General features: G+C 56.1%; 12 protein-coding genes across 12 annotated transcripts; 8 read left to right on the top strand and 4 right to left on the bottom strand.

The window, feature by feature from the left end:
- Nucleotides 1-89: 89 nt before the first annotated feature.
- BAUCODRAFT_329514 (uncharacterized protein) lies at nt 90-2694 on the bottom strand. The gene is made up of 3 exons (XM_007683580.1): nt 2293-2694; nt 1345-2219; nt 90-1290 (listed from the first exon to the last, which is right to left on the bottom strand). The coding sequence occupies exons 1-3, from the start codon at nt 2293-2295 to the stop codon at nt 267-269; spliced, it is 1902 nt and encodes a 633-aa protein (XP_007681770.1). The 5' UTR covers nt 2296-2694; the 3' UTR covers nt 90-266.
- Nucleotides 2695-3696: 1002 nt separating this feature from the next.
- On the top strand, nt 3697-5212 carry BAUCODRAFT_329474 (uncharacterized protein). The gene is made up of 3 exons (XM_007683579.1): nt 3697-4002; nt 4063-4958; nt 5007-5212. The coding sequence occupies exons 1-3, from the start codon at nt 3892-3894 to the stop codon at nt 5044-5046; spliced, it is 1047 nt and encodes a 348-aa protein (XP_007681769.1). The 5' UTR covers nt 3697-3891; the 3' UTR covers nt 5047-5212.
- Nucleotides 5213-5819: 607 nt separating this feature from the next.
- BAUCODRAFT_329465 (uncharacterized protein) lies at nt 5820-8034 on the top strand. Its single transcript, XM_007683578.1, has 2 exons — nt 5820-6393; nt 6448-8034. Exons 1-2 carry the CDS (start codon nt 6081-6083, stop codon nt 7950-7952), a joined length of 1818 nt encoding a protein of 605 aa, XP_007681768.1. The 5' UTR covers nt 5820-6080; the 3' UTR covers nt 7953-8034.
- Nucleotides 8035-8804: 770 nt separating this feature from the next.
- BAUCODRAFT_79905 (uncharacterized protein) lies at nt 8805-10304 on the top strand (the record flags this gene model as incomplete). The annotated part of the gene is made up of 2 exons (XM_007683293.1): nt 8805-9758; nt 9798-10304. 2 exons carry the CDS (start codon nt 8805-8807, stop codon nt 10302-10304), a joined length of 1461 nt encoding a protein of 486 aa, XP_007681483.1.
- Nucleotides 10305-10714: 410 nt separating this feature from the next.
- On the bottom strand, nt 10715-11153 carry BAUCODRAFT_41959 (uncharacterized protein; the record flags this gene model as incomplete). The annotated part of the gene is made up of 2 exons (XM_007683253.1): nt 10715-10965; nt 11033-11153. Coding segments are annotated over 2 exons (372 nt in total), but the record flags the coding sequence as incomplete, so codon positions are not given.
- A 693-nt stretch (nt 11154-11846) lies between these two features.
- Nucleotides 11847-13040, top strand: BAUCODRAFT_571263 (uncharacterized protein; the record flags this gene model as incomplete). The annotated part of the gene is made up of 2 exons (XM_007683577.1): nt 11847-11867; nt 11952-13040. 2 exons carry the CDS (start codon nt 11847-11849, stop codon nt 12639-12641), a joined length of 711 nt encoding a protein of 236 aa, XP_007681767.1. The 3' UTR covers nt 12642-13040.
- A 70-nt stretch (nt 13041-13110) lies between these two features.
- Nucleotides 13111-14912, top strand: BAUCODRAFT_329437 (uncharacterized protein). The gene is made up of 4 exons (XM_007683576.1): nt 13111-13791; nt 13860-14168; nt 14218-14445; nt 14502-14912. Exons 1-4 carry the CDS (start codon nt 13525-13527, stop codon nt 14598-14600), a joined length of 903 nt encoding a protein of 300 aa, XP_007681766.1. The 5' UTR covers nt 13111-13524; the 3' UTR covers nt 14601-14912.
- A 234-nt stretch (nt 14913-15146) lies between these two features.
- BAUCODRAFT_80305 (uncharacterized protein) lies at nt 15147-17477 on the top strand (the record flags this gene model as incomplete). The annotated part of the gene is made up of 1 exon (XM_007683330.1): nt 15147-17477. One exon carries the CDS (start codon nt 15147-15149, stop codon nt 17475-17477), a length of 2331 nt encoding a protein of 776 aa, XP_007681520.1.
- Nucleotides 17478-17617: 140 nt separating this feature from the next.
- Nucleotides 17618-18468, bottom strand: BAUCODRAFT_329308 (uncharacterized protein). Its single transcript, XM_007683575.1, has one exon. The coding sequence runs from the start codon at nt 18090-18092 to the stop codon at nt 17757-17759; it is 336 nt and encodes a 111-aa protein (XP_007681765.1). The 5' UTR covers nt 18093-18468; the 3' UTR covers nt 17618-17756.
- A 949-nt stretch (nt 18469-19417) lies between these two features.
- BAUCODRAFT_39638 (uncharacterized protein) lies at nt 19418-21627 on the top strand. Its single transcript, XM_007683242.1, has one exon. It carries the CDS (start codon nt 19618-19620, stop codon nt 21409-21411), a length of 1794 nt encoding a protein of 597 aa, XP_007681432.1. The 5' UTR covers nt 19418-19617; the 3' UTR covers nt 21412-21627.
- Nucleotides 21628-21902: 275 nt separating this feature from the next.
- Nucleotides 21903-23289, top strand: BAUCODRAFT_152711 (uncharacterized protein; the record flags this gene model as incomplete). The annotated part of the gene is made up of 8 exons (XM_007683574.1): nt 21903-21914; nt 22054-22061; nt 22126-22172; nt 22229-22248; nt 22309-22320; nt 22423-22697; nt 22770-22857; nt 22921-23289. The coding sequence occupies 8 exons, from the start codon at nt 21903-21905 to the stop codon at nt 23287-23289; spliced, it is 831 nt and encodes a 276-aa protein (XP_007681764.1).
- Nucleotides 23290-24331: 1042 nt separating this feature from the next.
- On the bottom strand, nt 24332-25959 carry BAUCODRAFT_28554 (uncharacterized protein; the record flags this gene model as incomplete). Its single annotated transcript, XM_007683160.1, has 5 exons — nt 24332-24409; nt 24465-24692; nt 24745-25101; nt 25146-25390; nt 25419-25959. The coding sequence occupies 5 exons, from the start codon at nt 25957-25959 to the stop codon at nt 24332-24334; spliced, it is 1449 nt and encodes a 482-aa protein (XP_007681350.1).
- Nucleotides 25960-26470: the final 511 nt, after the last annotated feature.

The raw sequence follows: 26470 nt of genomic DNA, 5'->3' as shown, positions 1-26470 counted from the left end.
CTCGTCGCTTCGCCTTTAGGACCGCCGCCCTACCGTCCAACGCCTGTGCTGTTTGTTGGAATGAAGTTGTTCGGCTGTTCGTCGCCGGGTGCTGAATGCAGTGGGGTATCGTTGAGTGCTGAGTGGGTGGAATCACTGCTTTTGAATTAAGTTCGGTGGCTGCATCGTACGCAACAGCTTCCGAAGGTTGATGGCAGGCGACAACGCGCATGCCTAAGTCGACTTCTTCGTATGTTGTCTTTCATCGTTCCCGTGCGACAAGTGTCTTACGACCTTCCCCCAGGCATCGGAAACGCATAATCCACACTCGTCTTAACCGGCGTAGTAGCAACGTCGCTCTTACTCCGACTGTGCGAGTAGAGCCTCGGCGTTCCCACCTTCGGCGTCTCGTCACTCTTGCCCGTAGTTTCGCCAGCAGTAGCCGGCCTCTTTGCATCACCCGCCGCCGCCATATTAGAAGGACTGCGCGGAAGAGCCGTCAACCCGCCATTCGACAACTCGCGCTCGTCGACTCCAACTACTCCACTGGGCCTGTACGTCTCCGGCGTCACATTCTCGCGCCGGGACCCGCTGCCGCTGTCTTCGGAGAGGGTGGGCCTAGCATCCTCGTACTGACTTCCCGGCTTGCTCGGGCCACTGCTCTCGGTGCCGCTGCTGTGAACTGCGCGCTCGTCGATGGCGAGGTCTTGCACACCATTTTGAACGGCTAGGTTGGCGCTGCCTTGGGTTGGAAGGACAGGCACTTCGTACTCCTCGCCACGCTCGTACGCCTTCTCCGCGTCAAGGTACTGCTTCTCGGTGAAGCAGCCCTGCCAGCAGTGACGCCAGTCACCGACGAGGTAGTTGAAGAGCCAGCGCTCGAGACGCAGGCACGGGCCGATGCAGATGGAGAGGTTGTTGAGGTCCATCTTGTTCTTTTCTTTGTGTGACAGGAGCAGGCTGAGGTGGCAGGTGATGGCGAAGAGGAGGTAGTAGTTGAATGGGGGCAGCTCGGAGAGTGCATCACGCAGCTTTTGCGGCGCCGGCTGCCCCATGCGGGTGTAGTCTGGGTTCTCCTGCTCGAGCTCGATTGCGAGAGAGGCCTGCAGGCTGGCGGGCATGATTTCGGTGGGTAGATCGCGCAACCACGACTTGAGCATGCTGCCGATGTTGTTCGGGTCGTACAGCTCCTGCTCGTCGAGAAGATCGACATCGAGCTCGGTGTCGAAGCGTCTTTGCCAGTGCTTGACTTGTGGACCGCTGCCTGGCACACGGTACAAGCCTTCAGACTCGCAGTTTAGGTTCAGGTAGCTATGAAACGTTAGCGCGTGTCAACTTCGCACCGTGAAGTGAGGGTGAGCTTACTCAATGCACCGCCACGGCAAGCTCGGCATCCAGAACTCAGTCTTGTCCCTGCAGCTGGCGAGATCCTTGCTGATTCTGGTCTTGCGCGTCTGCTCGACCAGTGGCAGAATGATCATCCTGCACACGTACTCACTATCCGGGACCTCCTTCTCGTTGTTACTGCTGCTCCTGCCAATCTTGCCCAGCCTCGTAAGCAGATTGCCGCCGCCTTTTGCAGCCTTGGAGACCGCATTCCTGCTGCCTGACATAAATCCGCCCTTGTCTTTCTCCTTTTCCTTCTCGCGCTCCTTCTCCCTCTCACGCTCCTTGTCTTTCTGCCGCAGCTTCACATGCTCAGCCTGCTCCTCGGCTTCATTTTGCGGTGCGCGCTCGGCCGACTTGCCGCGCTTCTCCGTCTTCGGTTTGAGGAAGCGCATATCTTCTTGCTGTGGCCAGTCAGATTGTAGAGGTGCTGTTTTCGGTGGCTGTTCGTATGGACGCTTGGTTTCGACCTTGACGGTCTTCGATTGCGAATCTCTTCCGTTGGACTTCTGCCGTGTGAGTGGGTTGAAGCTCTTCTTCTGCCGCCTGGCGGTGATGCTGTCCTCACTTATTTGCGGAGATGGTTGCGGTCGTGGTTCAGGTGGTGCGTTGCCGTTCACTGTAGCAATCACAGTCAGCAAGCTGCACGAACAATGACTGCACCGCAAACGATGCAGTACGGTGGCTCCAGCTCCAGCACCACGACGGAAGAGGCCTCTGGCTCCAGATCCAGTGTCTGAAGGTGTTGTTGAAGGTGTCCAAGTTAATGTTGTCGGTGTTGTTCGACGTTCGAGTGCGAAGCTCGCAAGTGAAATGAAGCTCAAGCTTGACGTGAAACTCACCCTGCAGCCTAGCTGCATGATGCCATTGGTCATACCACTGCACGTGCCCCGTACCTGCCGTATAGAAAAGCTCACGCTGACTCACCATTGTCTGCTGATCTGCTCACGCTCTCCGCGCTGCCGACCAGGCTCAGCTCCGGCGTGCTGCCCGGGTTCTTCTGCAAATGATATATCTGCGACATGCTGCTCTTTGCGGGCGGCATTGCCGCGTTGTCGTCTCGCACCTGTCGTAGCCGCCCCGCCGATCGTGGTTCTCTGCTGGACTGAAGTGGGTGACGGATACTGCCGAGGAGATTCTTCGATGCACTTCGATCATGGACTGCGCGGGATGAGGCTGGCCTTCCAGGCGATGTAGGCGGCGACGAGGGTAGAGGCGGGAGAGAGGTGATGTTGTTGGTGGTGAAGTCGCCGCCAATGGATGACAAGTCGACACCCTCAACAATGATCGGGCTACTCTGCGGTCCGCTGGATGTCTGGTTGGGGATGGTGAGAGGATCCGGTTTGGATTGTCTCGGCGCCATGCTTCTAGTATGCGGAGGGGCGGAGATGGCGCCTTGCATGAGCGCCCTCCGCTCGCGGCAGCGGGCTCGCCTGGCCCGGTATTCAGGAAGCGTACCACAATCTCAGTCGCACATGGGACGGAATTGGGAGTCTACATCCGGATACATCTATTAGCACAGCCATTATCGGGCAGGCGAGGCGGGAGATTGCGCAGGGTGTGGAACAATGTGGTCTGGTGCAGGGGGAACAAAGAAGGGCGTACCTGACGGCTTTCGGCTGGACTTGCTGCGCTTGTGCAGCTGGCCTTCTACGCGCGCGAGTATGCTGCTGGACTACCTCTGCTGCTGATGATGCCGTCGCTTACTGGCGCTTGCTATGCGGCTGCTGTTGGTGGGCGCTTCTCTGCAGTCGGCGGCTATGCGGGCCACGGGATGCAGGCAGGTTGTCGCTGTTGCTTTATTTGCTCAATAGCCGATGGTGAGGGCGAGCACCGGTCATTAGCAGCAGTGGGAGGAGGGGTGGGGGATATGTGTCGTGTGCGGAGGAGGTGCAGCAGATAGACGAGGTGAAGCCAGGTGAAACGGGCGTTGCGTCGTTGTCCAAGCTTGTGCCTCTGTGCCTGAAGCGGGCGTGCGGGAGGCAGCCCTTTCACGCCCCGTTCGCTCCGTCTGTTCTAAGGCCGGCCCAATGCGTGCCAAAGGTTTGAGGCTTGCGTTGATCTCGGCTCCACGTTGTATATAGTATATCGGCTTTGTGTTCACGCAGTACTGGCATGGAAGAGTGGTTGGTAAGGTGGAGGGCGAAAGCGAGCCGCAAGTGGCATGCATACGCAGGCGCGGCTCGGAGGGTTTCCCTCATGCAAGTCATCATCCTCTGTGCGGAGCTTCACGCTACCCCTGGCACCGCCGCCGAGCACTTCCAAACCGTTGGTGGGGCCGCCAATTCTTGTCCGGTCTTAGCAGCAAAATGGTGGCCCATCAATCACAAGCTTCCGTCTGACTACACGTCTGACTGATACACCATTCCGCCGATCATTCGTCGCTGAGACATTTGAGCGGCCGGTCTATTGAGTTGAAGAGACAACTACCGAGCATCTGAATCAACAACTGTTGCCTGCTCGATCAGGAGACATATATATTCAACTAGAGTGTACATCGGCAAGACTGGAGTACCGCATAAGGGGATGTCGCTGGCTGCAGGACCCGGACGTGGCCACGTCGCCGTCGGCCAGCTACCAGAAGAGCTGAAGCTTGTAGTCGACAAGCACGTGGCCTACATACAGAGTCTGGATACTGTACGCGCAAGAACAGACTGATATTCGGACGGTTCAAGCTGACACTGACGCCCACAGTAGCGCAAGGATGAGCTGGAATACCATCTGACCGAGCATCTGCGCATCGGAGGCATCTACTGGGGTCTCACAGCGCTTCACCTGCTCGGCCATCCCGATGCCCTACCACGTGAAGGCCTGATTGACTACGTTCTTAGCTGCCTTTGCGAAAGCGGAGGCTTCGGCGCTGCACCCGGACATGATGCGCATATACTCTATACCGGCTACTCCGTGCAGATACTCACCATGATCGACGGATTCGGAGCGCTAGAAGAGCGATTACCAGACTGCAAGCAGAAAATCGCACGCTTCGTAGCGAGCCATCAACAACCAGACGGCACCTTCGCCGGCGACGAATGGGGGGAGATAGACACGCGCTTCCTATTCAGCGCCCTTTACACCCTCTCCCTACTCGGCTACCTTCCTCACCAACGACCCAGCGAACCCCCGCTTATCAATCTTCCCGCAGCAACAGCGTATATCAAAGCCTGCCAAAACTTTGACGGGGCCTTCGGCGTCTCACCAGGTGCCGAATCCCATTCCGGTCAAGTCTTCACCTGCGTGGGAGCCCTCTATATAGCCGGCGAGCTGGACTCCTACCTGGGTGAAGAAGGCAAAGACCGGCTCGGCGCATGGCTCAGCGAACGTCAACTGCCCAGTGGTGGCTTGAACGGACGTCCGGAGAAGCTCGTCGATGTTTGCTACAGCTGGTGGGTGATGAGTAGTATGGCCATGATTGGGAGGCTGCACTGGATCGACAAGGCGAAGTTGACAGCCTTTATCTTGCAGTGTCAGGACCCGGACGAAGGTGGGATGGCTGATCGTCCGGGCGATATGGTGGATGTCTTCCACACAGTCTTTGGTGTTGCTGGGCTGAGTTTGCTGGGCTATCCGGGGCTGGTGGAAGTGGATCCTGCTTAGTAAGCATGTCTTGTATGATTGTTCGAATGGATGCTGACCTGCTTTAGCTGTATGCCCAGGCATATCACTGCGCAAATATCGAAGTAGTCTGTGGTGCGACAACGTGAACTGAGCGCATAAGGTTCAGCAGATCTGCAGATCCGGACCCACAAGGCTAAGAATTGCGGCTTGCTGGGGAAGGCACGTAAGATAAGTGCTTCTGCCTATGCATACTCTGTTGACCAGGAAGCATGCATTGCTTGCATCTCTTGCCATCTAATAACCCACGTTGAGCTGGCAATGAAACTGGGCTACAATGCAAGAGCAGATTGATCACTTGAGCGCTCTGACAATTGTCCTGAGCGTTCCATAGGAGCTGCGCTGGGGATACTATGCGCCATCACATCTAACTCTCATTCGAGCGCCTTGTCGCTCACTGATGCGAGATGGGTTCAACACCATCCACGCTCAATACTGTACTCTCCATCACCATCGCGTCACCTTGTTTGTGCATGTGACAGCGCGGTGGACGCGACCGGAAGAAGCCTTGGCGGCGGAGCTAGCGAAATATGGCGCGACTGCCTCCGATGTGAAAAGCTGCTTCCAACCTCACTCGTAGCCAGCTTGCACCTTCTCCGAGCAACACGACCACCCAGATCGAACATTCACCGGCAACCACCACCACAAAGCACCCACTGCACCTCCCCTTCAACTGCACCCGGACGGGAAGGCTTGAGCGGAGCGGAGTGTCGTCTCTGTCTCGACGCTCCTCCGTCCTTGTTCACCCTTACAGTTGCTTCAACACGGCCCATTGGCCTCCTCTTCCCTCGTCCTCTTGGTTGCTTTCCCCCTTCGTTACTCCTTTTGGATCGTTTCACCTTGCCTGCACTGCTGCCTTACAGTCGACACCACCGGCAGACAGCACAGCACAGCACAGCACAGCACAGTAACACACGCTGCAGTGCTGCTTCCCACCACTTAATGCTAATTGCACCCACCCACCCCGAGCGAACCACGACAGTCACTCCTTCAGCCTGCACTCTGCAAGTCTTACTGCCAAGCTGAAACGGGAGAAGCAAAACTCACATAGAGCACCATATTCACATCAGCATTCAAGCTCACACTCCTTTGATACAGCAACAATGGCCGCTCACACACCTTCCACAAACAACATTCCTTTACAGTGCAGAATCTGCCCTAAGCGGCCCCAGTTCTCCGATGTCAGCCATCTACTCACGCATGTAGCCAGCAAGAGCCATCTCAGCAACTATTACAGGATGAAGGTGCAAGGTTCAGCTGATCCGCGGAGCAGAGACGCTGTCGATTCGTACGATCAGTGGTATGAGAGGAACGGCATCGACGAGCTAATGCGGGAGCGCATGAACCAGAAGGACAAGAAGGGCGGTAGTGGTCGTGCTGGTGCTGCTCTTGTCACGTCCCGTAGGGTGTCTGGAGGTGAGACCGATTGTTTGACTGCAGAGCACGTCTCGAAGCTCACAGTACGCACAGCCAACTCTGTCTCCGCTCGCAGCACGCCGGCATTCAATGGCCGCCGCAACACCACCAGACCGCTACGTGACAGCGTGCTTAATCCGCAGCTGGACACCAGGGTCAAGGTCGAGCCCAACTCGCGTTCAGCGACGCCGGCGTCAGTCATACCAATTGCGTCGCCCATCTTTCCGGCTTACCAGCAATACGGACAACTTCCGGCCTGGCTCAATGCATCATTCCCGGAAGAGCCGGTGAAGCAAGAGACCATCAGCAGCTCAAGGTCCGATGATGATGACGACGATAGCTTCGTACTTGATCCTCAGCCCCGGCCGAGACGTCCGGTCGCTACTCGCAACCGCCGCCACGACGATACATCCAACGACTCCATCATCTTCGACGAAGACTGGGAGTGTGGGGAGACAACCACAGAAGCCGCCAAGCTCAAAGGCGTGTTTTGGCCTGGCATGGCCATGTTCGACTCCGCCACACCGGAGATGCGGCGCAAGCGCAACCAGAAGAAAGACTATTCCGTCGTTGAGCAGCTCAAAGCCACCAGCGAGTTCGTCGAGCCGACGGAGCTGATCTTCGATGATGCTGGCAACTTGCGCAAGCAGCGCGAGATCACCGGCAACGCCGAGCTTGAGGACGACGACAGTCTACTTTCTGGCGAGATCGAGCCAGAGCCGGTGCCGGTGCCGAAGAAGCGTCTCCCACGAAAGCCACGGACGGTGCTAACTAACAAGAACACCAACACTGGCCGCTCACTTCGCCGGCGTACCGGATCTCACCATCCGCCATTCGGCAGCACCACCAGAGGTCCATACTTTGACGGCGTCACTAAGAATGACGACGACTTGACCTATGTTGCGCCACGACCGAGGAAGCGTACAGGCTTGAGCATCCATCGCGACAACACCGGTCCAGATATTACCTTCCCAGCTCAGCCGCATTCACAGCTCTCGCACAACAACGCAGCGTTCCACACCTCCATGCAGTCCTACCAGAACATGTACGGCCAAGCGCCAACGTTCTTTCCAGCGCCCAACAACATGCAGCGCAGTCACCAGCGCTTGCCGTCTTTCAGCGAGATCAACAATCTCTTCGGTGGCGGCTTCCGGCCTGCGATGGGTGGTAACATGATGATTGCGAACAGTGCCAGCTTCGGCCAGCTCAATCATCAATCGTTGTTCGCCAGCCACCTCAGCACTGCCAATGGCGGTGCTCCGGCGCTTAACTTTCCGCAGCACTTTCTCGGTAACGACCACCAGCAGCAGTTCTTCTGCAACAACACCAACGCAGGCATATTTCAAATGCCAAATGTCGGCTACAACCACGCCACCGACGCAGACATCCTCGCCGCGTTCCAGCAGACTAACGGCAATGTTGCCCCTCATAACCTGGATCAGGGTTTCCACCCGAGCGTCGAGCTGGCAAATCCGCTTTTTTTCAGCAGCAATCAGCCCACGCCACCAGATGATGATCAGGCTACCATTTCGCCGTCGGGCAGCCAGGGGGGGACTTAAGTGGTACGCTGGCTTGACTACAGACAGTAACCACGATGAACGATACGACGATATAGCGATGCGATAAGAGCTCACGACAGCATAGCGGTGTCAGAGGGCTGATGTACTTACTATGATGGCATACTGGCACGTCATGTGTCCACGAGCACTTCTCTTCAGCACATCAAAGAGCACACCGCAAGCGGCTATCTATGAGATGGTAATGTGTGCTGCATAGCGGTGGCGAAGTGCGTTCCTTGGAGCGAGACAGCGGTGGAAGATTATGGCGGAAATGGAGGGCTGGGCGGTATGAAGAGGAAGCTTCGTTATGGCGGTCGTTGTTGCTCCATCGCTTCGCGTGTCGTATGTACGTGCATGTACCTGCATGTACCACTAGCTGAGCACACTTTACACGCTTTCGTTAAAGGCTTCTTCGTACGTGTGATCAACCTCTACTAAAGCCGAGAGACGGTAAGCCGCCATCTCCACTCTGCGGCGAACACGGGCGTCATTGTGGCTGCAGTGTTATGCACCCCAGATTCTCCCCTGGCGGTTATGCATGCTTAATTTCAGTCGAACCATTCTTTCCCGCTCGCCGGCTGACTTTCATTGCCTCTCTCTCGCATACCATGTTGACTCTTTCACTCTCTGAGCTTACTGCTGCTACAACGAGAGGAAGGCCGCCGAAGAAGGATACCATGCGGACGGAGCGCTGAGCGAGCAATTGTAGAAGCTGTTTGGGAACTCTGCTTTGAGGTTGTCAGGAAACGAACAATGAACGGGACGCATACCAATGGCGTGAACGGCGTGTCGCCAAAGCTCGCGAACGGATACAGCCACGGTCATGGAAGCAAGGAGGACCACAGCATACGGATGGCACACCAGAATGGCGCCCCGACCACGAACGGACATACACCACCAAAATCCACGCGCCCCCGCCGCGAGTCGCACCCCCTCGCACCCCCTTTCATCGTCTCCGCCCCGGGCAAAACAATCGTCTACGGCGAACACGCGGTCGTGCACGGCAAGGCCGCCATCGCCGCCGCCATCTCCCTGCGCTCCTACCTTCTCTGCACCACCCTCTCCAAATCCAAACGCACCGTCACCCTGCGCTTCCCGGACATAGGACTCGACCATACCTGGCACATTGACGAACTACCGTGGGGTGCGTTTCAGCATCCGGAGAGAAGGATGAAGTATTATGATGTTGTTACCACTCTGGATGAGAAGTTAGTCGAGGCGATGGGACCGTGTATCGTTAGTGTCAGTCCCGGGGTGAAGGCTCCGGAGAGGAGGAAGATCCACCAGGCTGCCGCGAGCGCGTTTTTGTACTTGTTTCTGTCGTTGGGGAGTCAGAACTCTCCACCTTGTGTGTATGCGCTGAGGTCGGCGGTGCCGGTGGGAGTGGGGTTGGGGAGTAGTGCGAGTGTCAGCGTTTGCATCAGCACGGCGTTGCTGTTGCAGTGTCGGGCGCTGTCTGGACCACACCCGGATCAGATGAGTAGAGAGGCGGAGGAACAACTCGAGCGCATTAACCGCTGGGCTTTCGTTGGGGAGTTACTGATCCATGGGAATCCCAGTGGAGTTGACAATACCGTTTCCACTAATGGGCATGCGGTGCTGTTTCAACGGAAAGATTACAGCAAACCGCCTTCCGTCTCTATCCTGAGGGATTTCCCGGAGTTACCTTTACTACTGATCGACACGAACCAAGCCAAATCCACCGCCGCCGAGGTCGCGAAGGTGGGCGCGCTGCATAAGGCGCATCCGGGGGTGACGGGGCATATCTTCGCGGCTATGGATGCGATTACCATGTCCGCGCATGAGGTTGTGACGAGGAATGCCAAACGGGAACCTGGAAGGAAGGAGAGTGAGAGTGAGAGTGAGAGTGAGAGTGAGGAGAGTATGATTGCGCATCTGGGCGAGCTGATGACGGTGAATCATGCGCTTTTGAGTAGTCTGGGGGTGTCGCATCCACGGCTGGAGAGGTTGAGGTATTTGGTTGAGGAGGCGGGGGTGGGCTGGACGAAGTTGACGGGAGCCGGGGGTGGAGGGTGTGCAATCACGCTGCTCAAACCGTCTTCACCCTCCGAACGAAGTAGTCACTCGAACGGTGACGTTGCTCACGGTGCTGGTACTTCCACCAATTCAGACGCGTTGGAGAAGCTGGAGCGGAGGTTGGAGGAGGAGGATTTCGCGAAGTACGAGACTACGCTTGGTGGCGATGGAGTTGGGGTGTTGTATCCTGCTGTCATCGATGGGGAGGATATTGATCAGGATTTGTTTCTTGCGGTTGAGGGGAGGGAGGGGGTCGAGGCGTTGATGGCTGGGAAGGGGAAGGAGGGTGAGGGTTGGAAGTACTGGCGGCCTTGAGAGGTATGGTTTGGGTTAGTTGGGTTGGGTTGGGTTGGGATTTGCGATTCACGAATGTGGTGGGGTCGCAAGGTATGTGTCGGAGGTTAAAACAGGTAATGGTGCGTAGCATTGTAAGCTAATGATGAATGAACGCCAGCATTAGGAAGGAGATATCGTGACCAGGAAATACTGTGGCCAAGGGCAATCGCATTCGCAATCACCTCGGCCTAAATTAGTCCAGATCAGCTGACGGTCGCTTTTGAAACGCCCTCGCAAAACGCCATTTCTGGGTATCATCCAGCCAACGGCTTATCAACCCGCAAACCATACCACCGCACATTAACCATATCCACATCCACCACTTGGACTCGGCTCCTCTGGCACATCCGTCACTTCTCCTCCACAACCGCACTCCCACCCGTCTTACCCTTCGCCCCCAACCCAAGCATCCCCTTCCCCTTCTCCACAACCGCCTGAAAGCTACCCCTCCGATTATGCCCTGGGACCTCTTTATCCTTATGCGCCCCATCGCCCAGCGTCATCATATTCCCCTCCCCTCCGCGGCCCCAGTGGTACGTGGAGCCGCTGCGCGGTTCCTGCTCGAGGTGAGCGGGCGCCTCGACGTCCTGGGCCGCGCGGGCGAGGGAAGGGTTGGTGGGGTCGTTGGTTGCCATGTTGCCTGTGCAAAATAACACATAACATTAGAGAAAGTGGGAGGTGTAGTAAAAGCACATGGAGGTCCTTACCTTGCCCACCACGGCCCGTCGTGTAGGTGTCGGTCTTGATGGTTGGTGTGGAGAAGTCCTGCGCTGGTGGCACGCTGCCACTTGAGGCATCTTTGATGATGTTGCCTGCGCCGCCCCGGCCGCCGTGGCTGGTGCTGCGGTTGGCGCTTGTGTTTGGTCTGAGGGTGTCCTTCATCGCTTGCGCCATGACGTCCGAAGAGTGCTGCTGGGTGAGAAACTTGACTGTCGTAGCTGCGGCTGCGACGCACTGCTGCTTGCTGTGTATAGCAGGCAGAAAGATGGAACGAGGAGAGGTGTGGGTAAGGAAGTCCTACCGTTCGAATTGCGTGATTTACTTCCTACAGTCACCACAGTCCAAGCGGCAGGGCAAGGCTTAAGCACCTCGCGCACGCCGTTACCACGAGCGTTTTTCTGCCAGGTGGAGACGACTTTGTCTTAGCTAATGCCAATGCCAGCCAATGCTTGGACTCGACCCGTTGTGAGGCATTTTGGGGCAACATCGTGCCATTTCGGCGCACCCATATTGGACAATGTCCTCGGCCAAGACATCTCGATTCACGTGAGTTACGAGAAAGGAAGTTACGGAGTCAGGTGAGGTGAAGGGAGGGAAGACGAAGGCGTCTGATAAGAGATGTCCAGGGTGGTCGTGATTGGCTGATAGCCCGCTCGCGACGAGTTGCCCTCTGTCCTTTGACCCTTGCTCTTCTGCACCGCAGGGCACCTCAGAGCAAGCAGATATCGACTCGACCACGTATGTAGCCCTCCCATTACTGCAACACACTCCCAGCGTCACGTCACAACTCTGGCTGTTAACATGAGCATACCACGCCTTTCCGTCCGCGCTGCGACCGGTATTGCCACGCAACCATGGACAACAGCCATCGCCCGGCCCTGCCTAGCAGCACTACCATCACAACAGATACCTTCTCGGCAACGTGACCATTGTACCACCGCCACCTCAGCCTTCGCCCGCGCTCAATGGACACAACGACTCGCCCGCACCTCTCGCCAACCCTCTCCCACCGCAACATCTACTCGCCCCTTCTCCACCACCCCCATCCTGGCAAAAGACCACCACTTCGACACCCTCAAATTCGTCTCCCGCCTGCGCGAAGAAGGCTTCACCGAACCGCAAGCCGTGGCCATGATGAAAGTGCTCTCCGACATCATCGAAGAATCCATCCAAAACCTCACTCGCACCATGGTTTTGCGGGAGGACCAGGAACGCGCGACATACACGCAGAAAGTCGATTTCGCGAAACTACGCTCCGAACTGCTCTCCGCAGATAGCACGGAAAGCAGTCTCACCCGCGGGACGCACGAAAAATTGACGAACGATCTCGCCAAGTTGAACTCAAGACTAAGGGATGAAGTGCAACGTACGCAAGCGAGCGTGAGGTTGGATTTGAATCTGGAGAAGGGGAGGATTAGGGAGGAGGCGAATAGTCAGGATTTGAAGATCAAGGAGACCGAGACGCGGATTGAGCAGGAGAGTGCGGCGTTGCGGGAGCGGTTGGAGGCGGTCAAGTTCAGTACGTTGCAGTGGTTGATGGGCGTGTGTACGGGCACGGCGGCCATTATTTTGGGTGTTTGGCGGTTGTTGATGTAACAACAACTATGACAATGACATGCGTATGGAAGAACCGTGTCGGTATGTCAACAGCAAGTGGACAGTGTCAGTCACCAAGTTTGTTTGCTGATGGTTTGCAGCCTTTATTAATCCTCCCCAGCAATCACCGCCTTCCTGCGATGTTTATCCTCTATACCTCCTGCTCCAACAGACCGTATGCTATCTCTCGTGGCTCAGGCTTTCCGCCACCGATGCGTTGCTGCCAAAATCAATCTGATTCACTCTTCCTATCCAGCGAGAGGTTCTAAATTGTCTCCAGATTTACCACGTATACTTTAAGTCGCCGGAATGGATCCGGTTACCGGTGACGTATACGCATGCACGCAACAGCTTCGCGAGTATAAGAAGCGGCTGATCCGCAAGAACGCATATCTAACCCTTCTTACAAACATCTTCCTCTCTCAACCGAACCCCCAACGATAGTCCGCACCACCTCGCACCCCTTCAGGTCAGCATTGCCTCAGACTTGATCAAATCTCACGCTCGTCACGTTCTTCTACCGAAACGCAATGGCGGCTGTACTCACCATCACCTTACCTCTGAAGGTTGTCGCTGATCTTCAGAAAGACCCAAGCTTCGATGAGCTTTTCAGCGTTGTCTCAATCACCGGCTCCATCGCCGGCCGTCTCACTCGCACCGTCATGCGCAGTGTAATGGACAACATTCGCGCCATCCCCTTCGAATTCCCGGCTAAGGTCACACCGTCATCGTCTACAGAGGCTGCTCCTGCTACAGACTCGGCGGTTGCGGAGGACGTCTCTCGGTCCGGTGCCGAGTCAGACTCCTCATCTTCTGCGAAATCATCCCCCACACTCCTGCCTCAATTGTGTCGGAGACGGCCAACGTCAAGACTGACGGCGGGATGACGGAGTCCGCCGACCGTGGCGAAGCCGTTCCCGTCACTACCGCGGGTACGCCGCCACCAAGTGACCAGCGCATCACGCTGATCATCCGCTACGAGACGGAGGACACGAAGCTTATCGTCAACAAGGTGTACCAGAGATGGGATCATGTGCTTGAGGAGTACGAAGACCGCACCGGGATCAGTAGGTATACCGTCAACTCTGTACTCCTTAACGGCGGGCTATTGCCGCGAGGAGTGGCGGCGTACGACATCTCCCTTCAGGACGTAAGTTTTGTGCTGACACGCTCTACACCATGGCAAGCGAGCGAGAGATCTCACTGACGCTCTATTAGCTCGGCATCGTGGACGGCGCCATCATACTCGCCGACCCCATCTCTACCGGCGCCGAGCCAAAGAGGATCACGGTATTGTTCAGTGACTACGATGCGGAAGAAAACCTCCCCATCTACATTTCCGCGCAGGCTACGTTTTTCGATCTCTTGAAAGACTTCGGAGGCGTCAGCGCCGTCAGGAGTGTCGAGGACAACATCTACAAGTGCTACCCACCCTACAGCTCGTACATCCATAATGCAGAGGAGCCCTCCGGTCGGTTTATCATGAAAGGCACGGAGCGTGATCGGTTGGGGATGCAGCTTAACGAGGTAAGCTTCAAGCATGGTCTCTGTTGTAAACCATGCTAACGACCATAAGCTCCACACCACCGACAACATCGAGATCGTGGTCGAGCCCACCTACTACAACTTCGAAATCACCATCCGCGACACGATGAACCGTGAGGTCAACCTTACGGCGTCCAACACGACTACTTTGTTAGGTCTTGAGGACATGTATTGCGGGGAGACCGGCATAGCAGCAGGCACCGTGGAGTTCACCCTTTTCGGCAGAGCTCTCTACATAAGCGATGACAAGCTCTGCGAGGTAAGTGATTTCAACACAAGCGTCTTGTTCGCAACCGAGGCTGATAGGCATTGCAGATCACCGGCATCAAGGACCATAGCGTGCTCGAGGCTGCCCCGAAGGCCGAGCGCGGTTCTAACAGCGGCTGGGAGGTAGACCTCGCTACTGGACGGTAGTCTTATCATCATTGCATTAGCGATGCAGCGAGCAGACTCGGTTGGTACGGCATTGTCGATCACGGGCTGCTTGAAAGCGCCGCTGCGCGACATATGCGTGGCCACAGGTGTATGAAAGGTCATGGGAGCTGCACCGGCAGTCCCTGGGCGGTAACAGACTGGCGTCAACAGTGATAAACTTAGCCTACATAGGCACCACATCCGTCCTGAGGGCATGGCAGGTGCAATGGCATCCTTGTAGTAATACTTCAATTCACTAAGGTGTAATGTGGGAGTTGAGAAGAGACAAATATATGTCCGATAAGGGTCGGCCACTGTCTTCTCTGATGTTGTCATCAACGTGAATACTCTGGCCGCCCGCTGATTGAGGTTCGATAGAACGTTAGATGGAAAGGCGACGTGCGGTGATGGTGCTACGCGGCTGACTCGTTGGTGACCCACATCTTTGAGTATCGCGACTCAGATCGGCTATGTGGAGGCAACCGAACACGACGAGCACATTTTCCAAACTACCGCTGCACATTGCGCTTGATGACGGAGCTCACTATGGACGTGCCGCCACCTCCACCTCCGCCCCCTCCTCCACCGCCGAACGTCGAAGTGCCACCACCACCTCCGCCGACTGAAAACGCGGCAGCGGTCGTGGAGCCAGCAGCGAAGAAGCGAAAGCTCGGCTGGGCGGCAAAGCCTCTCAGTGTAGAAGAACTACTAGCTAAGAAGAAAGCCCAAGATGAGGCCGCAGCGAAGCCGAAGTTCTTGAGTAAGAAGGAGCGTGAGCGACTGGCACTCGAGAAGCGGGAGAAGGAAGTCGCAGAGTCTCAGCAGCGGGATGCGACCGGTCAGAATGGTGTACCCAACGGCCATACGAGCGCGCCAAATGGCCATGTGAACGGTAAATCGAACGGCTATACTAACGGCCATGGGGGTCACCATGCGCCTCCGAGCGGACCGCGGCGCGAGAGAAATGCGAATGCGCCACCGCCTACTGGTCCGGCCTCGATGCGTCAAACCCCGAATAAAGGCTACGATATGGCGCCCCCGCCTCCTCCGAAGCCTATTGCCATTGTCAACGGCGCGCAGACCGCCAAGAAGGCATCAGAGACCGACGTGGAAGCGGAGATGATTAGGCAGCGCTACATGGGCGCCGATATCAACGTCTCGTCTTTCTCCGCCAAGAAGAAACGTAAGCGAACGACGGAGAAGAAGTTCAACTTTGAGTGGAACGCTGAGGAAGACACGAGTCCTGACTACAACCCTCTGTATGCGGCGCGAACGGAGAACGATTTCTACGGAAGAGGCAGGCTGGGCGGCTTCGCGGATCACAAGACGGACGATGCTGCACGGCAATATGCTAAGGCGATTGAGGATCGCGATCCGGAGGCTGGACGTGAGCGGGCGCTGGAGCTTCTGGAAATGGAGCGGAGAAGGCGGGAGGAATCTAGCCGAACAGCGATCGACAAGCACTGGTCGGAGAAGCGGCTGGACCAGATGAGAGAGCGGGACTGGCGCATCTTCAAGGAGGACTTCAACATCAGTACCAAAGGCGGATCCATACCGAATCCGATGCGGTCATGGGCGGAGTCTGGGCTGCCGAAGCGTCTACTCGATGTTGTGGACGCGGTGGGTTACGCCGAACCCTCAGCGGTGCAACGCGCAGCTATACCCATTGCTATGCAGAGTCGAGATCTGATTGGTGTCGCTGTTACCGGTTCTGGTAAAACTGCTGCTTTCTTGCTGCCGTTGCTCGTCTACATCTCAGAACTGCCGGCGCTGAACGAAGTCACGAAGAATGACGGTCCGTACGCAATCATTCTTGCACCGACCCGTGAACTTGCGCAGCAGATCGAGCTTGAGGCGAAGAAGTTCGCTACGCCATTAGGCTTCACTTGCGTGTCACTAGTCGGTGGCCATTCGATCGAAGAGCAATCGTACAACATGCGCGACGGTGCGGAGATCATCATCGCCACGCCTGGTCGTCTCGTCGACTGCATTGAACGGAGAGTGCTGGTGCTCAGCCAGTGCTGTTACGTTATTATGGACGAGGCGGACCGCATGATCGATCTCGGCTTCGAGGAGCCCGTGAAGAAGATCCTCGACGCCCTGCCTGTCTCCAATCAAAAGCCGGACACTGATGATGCGGAGAACGCGATGGTCATGTCACAGCATCTTGGCGGGAAGGACAGGTATCGGCAGACGATGATGTACACTGCCACCATGCCCCCAGCGGTTGAGCGCATAGCCCGCAACTACCTTCGACGACCTGCAATCGTAACCATCGGGAATATTGGCGAGGCAGTCGACACGGTTGAACAGCGCGTCGAGTTCATCTCGGGCGAAGACAAGCGCAAGAAGCGCCTGAACGAAATCCTTAGCAGTCGCGAGTTCACACCACCGATCATCGTCTTTGTCAACATCAAGCGCAACTGCGACACTGTCGCTCGCGACATCCAGAAGATGGGTTACAGTTCCGTCACACTACACGGCTCCAAGACACAAGACCAGAGAGAAGCCGCCCTCGCGTCCCTACGCAACGGCACAACCGACGTCCTCGTCGCCACCGACTTAGCCGGTCGTGGTATCGACGTGCCGGATGTCTCACTCGTCGTCAACTTCAACATGGCCACCAACATCGAGTCGTACACGCACAGAATCGGTCGTACGGGTCGTGCGGGCAAGCAAGGTGTTGCCATCACTTTCCTGGGCAATGAGGACTCGGATGTACTGTATGATCTCAAGCAGATGATCTCGAAATCGAGTATCTCGAGGGTGCCGGAGGAATTGAGAAGGCATGAGGCCGCGCAGCAGAAAGCGAGGGGAAAGGGGCAGGCGCAGTTGGCGGATTCGGGCAGTCATGCTGGGAAGGGAGGGTGGGGATAGGGTCTCGTGTATGCGTAACAAGGAACGCGTAAGGATGATATTGGTTTGGTTGGTAAGCTGCTTGCATGAAGGACAGGACAACAGTGCCAGCAACGAGGAGCTTTCAACGGAAGACTCTCCCGCGTTTCCTGCGAATCACTTTCAATACCTACGTCGATGACCAAACTTGTCGAATGCTTCAGCCTTGTTCCTTCAGCAATCGCGGACCAGCAATGCCCGTTTCGAGCTAGCACGCAACCTGGCGACTATGCAGGTAAGCCTTCCGCCGGAGCACGTCAGTCAAACTTGCCTCTCGGGTTCGCTTCCTCCTCTCGCAGCAGCCCGGCAGAAAGCACCCTCCATCCTGTCACCCGTGCCGATCTCTGCATCGCGACCGTTAGCGCGGAGTGTGAAGCACACCGTCTCCCGACTCACCTGGAAGCCCGTCTTCTTCCACCGCGCGTTGAGCCAATCGGTCAGCGCGTCTGCGGAATGGTTCCAGTCGTAGGCGTCGTAGCTGTCTAGCAAGACTTTGGTGATTGGAGATGGCAGAGGTGCGTTCGGTTCGGAAGCTGCTGATGGGGTGGAGGTTGGTGGTTTGGGTTTGCGGTCTTTGGGGCAGCAGCAGAGCGGCATGGTATTCGCCCGTTGTTGTCCGCGGATTGGATTGAGGTGGATTAGTGGAAAGGGTGCACGAAGACGGACCCGGAACCTCGAAACCCGCCTGAAGTACTTGCTCGACCTGCGATCCTCCCTTCGCTTGGAACGGTGGACTCGGGGTTAAAACACCCTACGCTGTCAGGCAGCGCCAGATCTTTGGTGAGGCCAAGACGACGACGCCGAACTCTGATATTGGGTCGCGCACGGCACCATTGTCCCATTGTCAACGCAAGGCTGACGGAGGAGAAAGAAGTTCATCATTTTAAGGACGCATTGTTTACTACAAAGGCACCGGCTTTGTTGCTCTCTCACGATGCTCCTGAAGGTCTTGCACACCGCAACTGGCCGAATTGGCTCGTTGTTGACGGTCTAGTTTCAGCATGTCGTGCTAGTTCTCCACGACGCATTGTCAGATCGCCAAGGATACCATAGGAAGCTTTCTCAGACCTTGTAAGCGCGTGACAGTACTAGCCAACGTGAGCTGGATTGATCCGCGTGCACATGCTGAGGTAAGATTACGGTGTATGGTGTCATCGTGAGCTATGGCAGCTCATGCTCATGCCACAGTGAGTCATCACTTGAACGGTAGCATCTCGCTGGTCGACTGCAGCCAAACGGTGATGCGGCCAATGCTCGCCGTATCATTCTCCTGCGGATAAACTGATGGGGAAAGTAGAACTCCGCAGCCTATAAGCGGGCGGGCAAATGGAACAACCTGGGAGTTTAAGTTAACCACGTTGACTGCAACTATCCGAGCCATTGGCCCCACAGCTGTAAACGGAGCCGGGAGCGTGAAAGCGTGAGCACGCCGTCTCGGTCGGAAGCCCTTGAGCGATCCTGGTCCGGCACGTTGTTCTGGGCACCAGGGACGGGTGGGTCCATGCGAATCTGGCAGGACAGGCTATTGCTAGCGATCCCACAAGGCTTCGGCGCAACGCGATAGCAGTGTTGTCAGCAGGTAACCCTATGAGGACTACGGTGATCGGTGGTTGGTGACTCAATCCGCATAATGTGTATAGTGTGCCCATTCCGTGTTCCTCCCGTTGCCTGGCAAGTGAGCAAAGGCACGCGAAAGCGAATGCGCCCAAAGATCGCCAAGCGACTGAACCGTTCCCGCTCTGCCTAATTAAGGCAAGGCTGCTTAGACTCTGCGCTCGGGAAGGTGCACATCCGTCGCCGAATGGACAGTGACCGACTGCACCATAGCGGACTTAACAATCGCGCCGCCGGCAAGGTGTAGCGACTGCCGTAACAGCGTTGGCTTGCATGGCGACACACTAGGCGCCTTCGACTCATCACGCCGCTCCTGAACTATCGATCTTGGTATAAAGTGGTTCGCCTTCGCCACCTCACGACTCGTTTGTGTACTTTGTACGACCTCCGCCCACCCCACGAACAGTGACGAATTGTGCAGAGTCTAATTCACTACAGCGTCACAAACTCAAACTTGCGCTCGCTGGCATTTGCACTTCACTCCCTGACGTTACCACACCGACCCACCATGGGCCTCTTCAATAAGAAGAAGCCTGCGACGGCAGAGGCACAAGCGGAGACCCCCAGACCTGGATCCGATGAAACTACACCTGCGGCGAGTGGCGCGCCATCAGTAATAGGCGAGAAGAAAGTCGAAACAGACGTCGCTGTCGACTCGCGATTACACTCCCGAGATGATTCGACAGACCTGCCAGCTCTCAAAGATGGCGCAGAACCGGAGACCGCCCTAAAGCGGGAAGAGGAACAAGAGCAAGAGGCAGATGACCAGATCGAATACCCCAAGGCATGGGCACTGACGCTCATCACCATCGCTCTGTGCCTTTCCGTCTTCTGCGTCGCTCTCGACAACACCATCATTTCCACCGCCATTCCCAAGATCACCGACGAATTCAAAGCCATCGACGACGTGGGATGGTACGGCTCATCGTACCTATTGACGACCTGCGCGTTCCAGCTGTTCTTCGGCAAGCTCTACACCTTCCTCAGCGTCAAATACATCTACCTCGCCGCGCTCGTGGTCTTCGAAGTCGGCAGTGTCATTTGCGGTGCCGCACCAAACTCCAACGCACTCATTGTCGGCCGCGCCATCGCAGGCTTAGGATGCGCCGGCATCTTCAGCGGTGCCATCCTCATCGTCTCGCTTACCGTACCGCTCAAGCAACGCCCGACTTACATGGGTATGATTGGAGGCATGTACGGCATCGCCTCGGTTGCTGGACCTCTGATGGGTGGCGCCTTCACCGACAAGCTGACCTGGCGATGGTGCTTCTACATCAACCTGCCCATCGGCGCTGTCACGCTTATCTTCATCACGCTCTTCTACAAGCCAGGCAAGCGGGCGAAGCCGATGGCCTCTTCTCTCATGCAGAAGCTTGAGCAGTTTGACATCCTCGGCCTTATTGTGTTCATCCCCATGATCGTTTGCTTGCTACTGGCACTGCAGTGGGGTGGCTCAAAGTACCCCTGGCACAACGGTCGTATCATCGCGCTCCTTGTCATCTTCGCGGTCCTGGCCATCGCCTTCGTCGGCATCCAGATCTGGAAGCAAGATAACGCCACTGTCCCGCCTCGCGTTCTCAAGCAACGCTCCGTTGCCGCCGGCGCCTGGTTCTCCGCCACTCTCGGTGCGGCCTTCTTCGTCTTCGTCTACTACCTTCCTATCTGGTTCCAAGCGATCAAGGAAGTGTCGGCAGTCGGCAGTGGTATTCGCAATATCCCCATGGTCCTGTCTCTGGTTATCTTCTCGATGATCAGCGGCATTGCTGTGACTGCGCTGGGCTACTACACGCCCTTCATCATTGTTTCGAGCTTCTTCATGGCCATTGGTGCGGGTATGCTGGCGACACTCACAACGCACTCTGGCTCCGGCGCATGGATCGGGTATCAGATCCTCTTCGGTGCTGGCGTGGGTTTTGGCATGCAGAATACGCTTGTCGCCGTTCAAGCCGTCTTACCACAAGTCGACATCGCCATCGGCACCGCCATCATCATGTTCTCGCAGACGCTTGGAGGCGCACTGTTCATTTCCGTCGCGCAGAACGTGTTCACGAACCGTCTACTGTCCAACCTAAAACAAGTCGTACCCGACCTCGACCCGGCTCTCGTTCTTGCAACGGGTGCAACGTCGTTGAAGAGTGTCATTCCGGGGCAGTACTTGGGCGGCGTGCAGACCGCCTACAACTCGGCGATCATCTCGTGTTTCTACGTGGCTGTCGCCATGGCTGCGATGTCCATCTTTGGCTCCGTTTTTATGGAGTGGAAGAGTGTGAAGGGTAAGAAGATTGAGATGGCGGCCGCATAGCGGCATCTCCTTCTCTGGGTTGGATGTTTTTGGGGTATCACAGCGTGGCGTTGAGGCAAGAGCTAGAGGTACTTCTACCCTCGTGGCAGTGGCATAGATGCCGATAAAGTTTAGACGAGTGTAATACATGAGGCAGACAACATTGCAGCATCACGTGTTTCGTCCGTTTCACCATCGATAGTGCATTAATCTCAGTCAATGTCCATGCGTTGGCGCCTTCTGGCTCAACGAGCGCTGAGCTCCTTGATTGGTTCGCGAAAGCTGCGCTGGGTAGGGCAAGTGTGACACGTGACGATGTCAAGAACCGCCCACCGAAAACGCTCGCCTTGGCCAATCGGGGCTAACGGTGCTCCCCACATCCCACTACCTCAGTACTGCCCAGAGTTCGGATCAACAACAAACCCGCCAGCCTCGACACATTGAGCAAAGCACTTCAGTTCAACGACTCATCAGATCACCCCTAGAACACTCATTGTGACAGCAACAGAGCGATGGCGAACGAGGTATGTCCCACCCTATGTCCACTCCTACTTAACACAGCAATCTCGCGTTGCGCAGAGCTGTGGGAGGCATCCTCAACGAAAGCTTCAATGCTAGCTATGACTCGCTTGCAGAATGATATGCTGACTATAGTGGTTGTAGCGCGAGAGGTATGTTGTCGAAGTGGTCACGCGACCAGACCAGGGCCTTGATGACACCTAACACCAATCCCAGCAAGACCTTCCTTGCCCGGCTGTGCGAGCAGGCTGAGCGCTACGATGGTACGTCATGTGAGTGCATTGACTGGCGCGTACACATGCTGACTGTGGATTCGCAGAGATGGTGGGCTACATGAAGGTATGCATTGCATTGAGCAGTATATGTATGGACGAGGCCAATCACTAACGCTCAAGCTAGGAAGTCGCGAAGGTACGATAACGATAATCGCCGACCCCCGACGAGCACGCGATAAGCGACTACAGCATTGGCAGGACTGTATACATGCCAAATACTGACAGTAGGCCATAACAGATCGGGGGCGAGTTGACCGTGGACGAGCGCAACCTCCTCTCGGTGGCATACAAGAACGTCGTCGGCACGCGTCGCGCCTCGTGGCGCATCATCTCCAGCATCGAGCAGAAGGAGGAGGCCAAGGGTTCGGACAAGCACGTCGGCATCATCCGCGACTACCGTCAGAAGATCGAGACGGAGCTGGAGAAGGTCTGCCAAGATGTGCTGGACGTGCTCGATGAGAGCCTCATCCCCAAGGCGGAGACGGGCGAGAGCAAGGTCTTCTACCATAAGATGTAAGCTACCGTTGTCGAGTGGCAGTGTACTTCGATGATGGGTGGAAGCATTGGCTGACGGTTGGCTTGCAGGAAGGGTGACTACCACCGCTACCTGGCTGAGTTCGCATCTGGCGAGAAGCGCAAGACCGCTGCCACTGCTGCGCACGAGGCCTATAAGGTATGCTCGAGTCTTACAACCAACCTTCTTCGACCACGTAATTATTACTGATACATATTTCAGAACGCCACCGACGTCGCTCAAACCGAGCTCACCCCAACCCACCCCATCCGCCTCGGCCTGGCCCTCAACTTCTCCGTCTTCTACTATGAGATCCTCAACTCGCCCGACCGCGCTTGCCACCTCGCCAAGCAGGCCTTTGACGACGCCATCGCCGAGCTGGATTCCCTCTCCGAGGAGTCGTACCGCGACAGCACGCTTATCATGCAGCTTCTGCGTGACAACCTTACTCTCTGGACCTCGTCGGACGGTGCCGAGCCCGAGGCTGCCGCGGCCGCGGGCGAGCAGAAGGGCGAGGAGAAGGCTCCCGCCGGCACGACGGAGGAAAAGCCGGCTGCTGCTGAGACGGACGCTGCTGCGCCCGCCTCTTAAGCGCACTTCAACCTCTCCGACCAATCTAAAAGGACGCTTCTCCCTTGGCGTGCGTGGCGTGGCGTTGGCGCATGTTGCCTTGTGGCGAACGCATGCACTTTCGGTATCTCACTCACCCTATGCGGAGGATGGGCGGATGCTACCACTGCTGAGCGACGTGGTGTGAGCAGCAAGATCCAAGCAAAGCATACCTCAGTTGCGATGAATCCCTTAACACATCATCCCCACCACCACCATCATCATCATCCTCCTGCAACCTCAATTGGCGCGTGTGTTGTCTTTTTTAGCAAGTATCGGTGTTACCCTGCGATAGCGTATGTGTGTTTACCTGGTGGACCACGAGTGCGAGGCGGCTCAATCAGCCGGGACGCAGGGCGGGTCTTTTTCACCTCACGGTCTTTACTGATGGATTGGCTTGAGCGTATTGAGTCCAAAAACAAAACGTCAAAACAACCTGCTAGTCCATTTTCCGTCGCACGTGACCTTGCCGTCTAGGTCTGTTTGCACCTGATGATAGATTTACTTCTGGCGTCGCAAAATCGACGGTGAAGTGGTAGAGGCGTCGCCGCCTTTTCTACCTATTGCGCCACTAGCCACAGTCAAAGACTGCTGGGAGAGTGTTTTTTGCGCTTATAGAGTGCTCATTGTCTCAAATTTGAAAAGGCAAAGCGTGAGCTTGAGAGGCGGGAGGGACAGTCGTCACCGTTGCTGCTCGTGTTATATCGGGCTGTATGCTGGTATGGCGAGCATGCACTGAACCTTTGGGCGTATGGAGCGCTTCTAGCCGCGCTCTCAGAACTCTTCATTGCCTTGATACAGGAAAATGCAGCCATTGCTTCTGTGCCTCTGGCGCATCTCCCCTGAACTCGGGTCACTTTGAAGGGAGCCAGTACCTAACTACAGCGTAATCAGGACCTTTTCAGCCCGAATGTACGCAATGGCCACCGTCTGACTTTACTTCTGTATCGGCGAGTCCTTCGCACGCTCTTAGCGGTTCAGTGTGGCCTTTGATCCCAATCTCTTTCCACGCTCTGTTCGCGGCTCAGCATGGTTCTGGAAGTTGGTATTCCGGCATGGAAACCAGGAAAGCTCTCAGAGCAGAAGTCTCGTTGATGCCCACCTGGGTGTAAGTCAGTACATGCGAGCAGGGTACGCATGGCTACGGGTGCACTCACGTCTCGCAGCTGCTTATTACTGGTCTGTAGCGGCTCGCCGTTGAGGGTGAACCCGACCGTGGCATCACCAATGCCGGCGGCCTCAACGTACTCGAACTCCAGGTCCTCAATAGTAGCCGTGTCCCAGAGGTAGAGGTGACTCAATCGATTCATAGTATCGACGATGCAGAGTGTCATGCGCAACGCCTTACGCTTGAACCTGACAAGCGAACCCTCTTTGATGGCGAGCTGTTCAATGTTCAGTACATGCTTGTAGGCACGATTGTCGACAAAGACTTACATCCCTAATAGGCGCCTCGGCCATGTCATTGCACTCGAGGAAAGTCCTCATCGCTTCCCACGACTTGAGAACGATGTAGGTGCCATTCTCAACCTCGCTGGACTTTATGCTGCAGTACTCACCGCAACTGCTGCTGATGCTGACAGACTCGATCTTAGAAGGCCAGTAACTGTCGATGCCTAATCGATCTGCCAAGTCGTCCCAGATGGCCCTCCAGGTTGCGTTCTTATTGATGGTAATGTCCTCATCCTCGGCCCCGTTGGTGCGGAAGGTGATGCTGATCTGCTCGACTTCAACATCGGGTTCCTTGTGAGGGTAGGGTTGGGCGAGGATGACGGTACCGTCAACGATCCCGATCTGGAAAGGTCAGCAAAGACGAAACTAAGAATCTTCGTGCCTACATCATCGAAGCGGTCAAATAACGCGATGCCCGAGCCATCTTCCCTGGTATACAACAACTGATGAGCGTCCATGCGAAGGTGGGCTCCGTATGGCTCCATCACCGAGCTGAAACGGTCGCTGCATTTGGCCCTGAGCGCAACATCTCGCTTCATGAGATCGCGGATAGTGAAGTTGACGTGCTTCATGTTCAAGATTTCGAAGTTCGAGGGCGGTGAAAGATCGAACTTTTCTCGAAGATGGCGACCTAGAGAGCAGTTGCACAATGTCGCTACTGGAAGAGCCTGCATCCCATGTCATTTGATCCCTGTCACCAGCCTTCCTGTCCAGGCGCTCATGCATCTCCTCTGACAAACGGCTGTAGTAGCCAGGGGAATGGCAACGCGCCTCATTGCGCTCAGCAGGCGGTACAGGATCGCCGTACGTGGAACCAGACCACGCCACTTTCGGAGCCGGTGGGATGTCACTATCGTGGTATACCGGCAAGGCTGGAGTGTGAACCGGCGAAGCCCAAGCGGACGAGGAATCAACAACCCGATCATCTAACGAGTACTCAGACTCAACCGTAGCGTGCGGTGCCGCGGCGGTACTAGAAGCAGGAGTGGCGGTTGAGAGGACAGGATTCTTCGCCACGATTGTGCACGGCAGATCGCGGATGCTTGCTCTCACAGAACGCATGACTTCCTGGGTGATTTGGACGCTGCCGGTTGGCTTGAAGGAAAGATTGTCGAGTAGGCGGTCAAGCTCCGCATCGTGGTCTTGCTGGATGGCCGCAACTGCCTCAAAGGGAAGGTGGATGGACAGAATGGCCGCCATGGTAACTGAGTTGCTGTTTCTTTACCTAAAGCGGTGATGTTCAAGCTCTAACAAGGTGTGTAGTAATGAGTAGATGGCTCTTGTGAGAGAGGATACTGCTCGTGTGGCGCGAAATGGCTGCTTGAATATATGGCTTGCTGGCACGTGAAAGGTGTGCCGTTTGCACGTACGTCACGTACAGTGAGAGGAATACTGAGCTCGAGCGCGATGAAAGTGAGGGTGAAAGGGTCACTGGTGAGCTGTCAGCATTGAGTCGAGGCATTCACTGAGCTCTGAACGGCACGAGCGTGATCGCAGTCCGTCACAAAAGCACAGGAACGATCAGAACGAAGTGTCAGAGGACGGCACAGGAGTACTGCAAGCATCAGCCACTGAAGGTCAAATTGACGCGGTTGTGGTTTGCGTAGGTACCTACCTCCTTCGGCCCGCATCATTTTTGACCTTTACTAACTCGTCACCCAACACCGCAACCACTACCCATGGCCCAGGCGCCTTTACCGATGACTGTGAT

The sequence above is a fragment of the Baudoinia panamericana genome, assembly GCF_000338955.1.
Source record: "Baudoinia panamericana UAMH 10762 unplaced genomic scaffold BAUCOscaffold_15, whole genome shotgun sequence".
NCBI lineage: Eukaryota > Fungi > Ascomycota > Dothideomycetes > Mycosphaerellales > Teratosphaeriaceae > Baudoinia > Baudoinia panamericana.
The sequence above is the reverse complement of the archived record's forward strand: the minus strand, read 5'-3'. Positions and strand labels throughout refer to the sequence as shown.

Bases quoted from the DNA above. Each gene is read 5' to 3' on its own strand.
- BAUCODRAFT_39638 (XM_007683242.1), top strand. From the start codon at position 19,618: ATGGGCCTCTTCAATAAGAAGAAGCCTGCGACGGCAGAGGCACAAGCG.
- BAUCODRAFT_329474 (XM_007683579.1), top strand. From the start codon at position 3,892: ATGTCGCTGGCTGCAGGACCCGGACGTGGCCACGTCGCCGTCGGCCAG. The intron at 4,003-4,062 runs GTACGCGCAAGA...CGCCCACAGTAG, and splicing joins ACATACAGAGTCTGGATACT to CGCAAGGATGAGCTGGAATA. The intron at 4,959-5,006 runs GTAAGCATGTCT...GACCTGCTTTAG, and splicing joins GTGGAAGTGGATCCTGCTTA to CTGTATGCCCAGGCATATCA.
- BAUCODRAFT_329437 (XM_007683576.1), top strand. From the start codon at position 13,525: ATGACGGAGTCCGCCGACCGTGGCGAAGCCGTTCCCGTCACTACCGCG. The intron at 13,792-13,859 runs GTAAGTTTTGTG...ACGCTCTATTAG, and splicing joins ACGACATCTCCCTTCAGGAC to CTCGGCATCGTGGACGGCGC. The intron at 14,446-14,501 runs GTAAGTGATTTC...TAGGCATTGCAG, and splicing joins GCGATGACAAGCTCTGCGAG to ATCACCGGCATCAAGGACCA.
- BAUCODRAFT_329514 (XM_007683580.1), bottom strand. The intron at 1,291-1,344 runs GTAAGCTCACCC...AACGTTTCATAG, and splicing joins TTGCCGTGGCGGTGCATTGA to CTACCTGAACCTAAACTGCG.
- BAUCODRAFT_329308 (XM_007683575.1), bottom strand. From the start codon at position 18,092: ATGCCGCTCTGCTGCTGCCCCAAAGACCGCAAACCCAAACCACCAACC.
- BAUCODRAFT_329465 (XM_007683578.1), top strand. From the start codon at position 6,081: ATGGCCGCTCACACACCTTCCACAAACAACATTCCTTTACAGTGCAGA. The intron at 6,394-6,447 runs GTGAGACCGATT...CAGTACGCACAG, and splicing joins GTCCCGTAGGGTGTCTGGAG to CCAACTCTGTCTCCGCTCGC.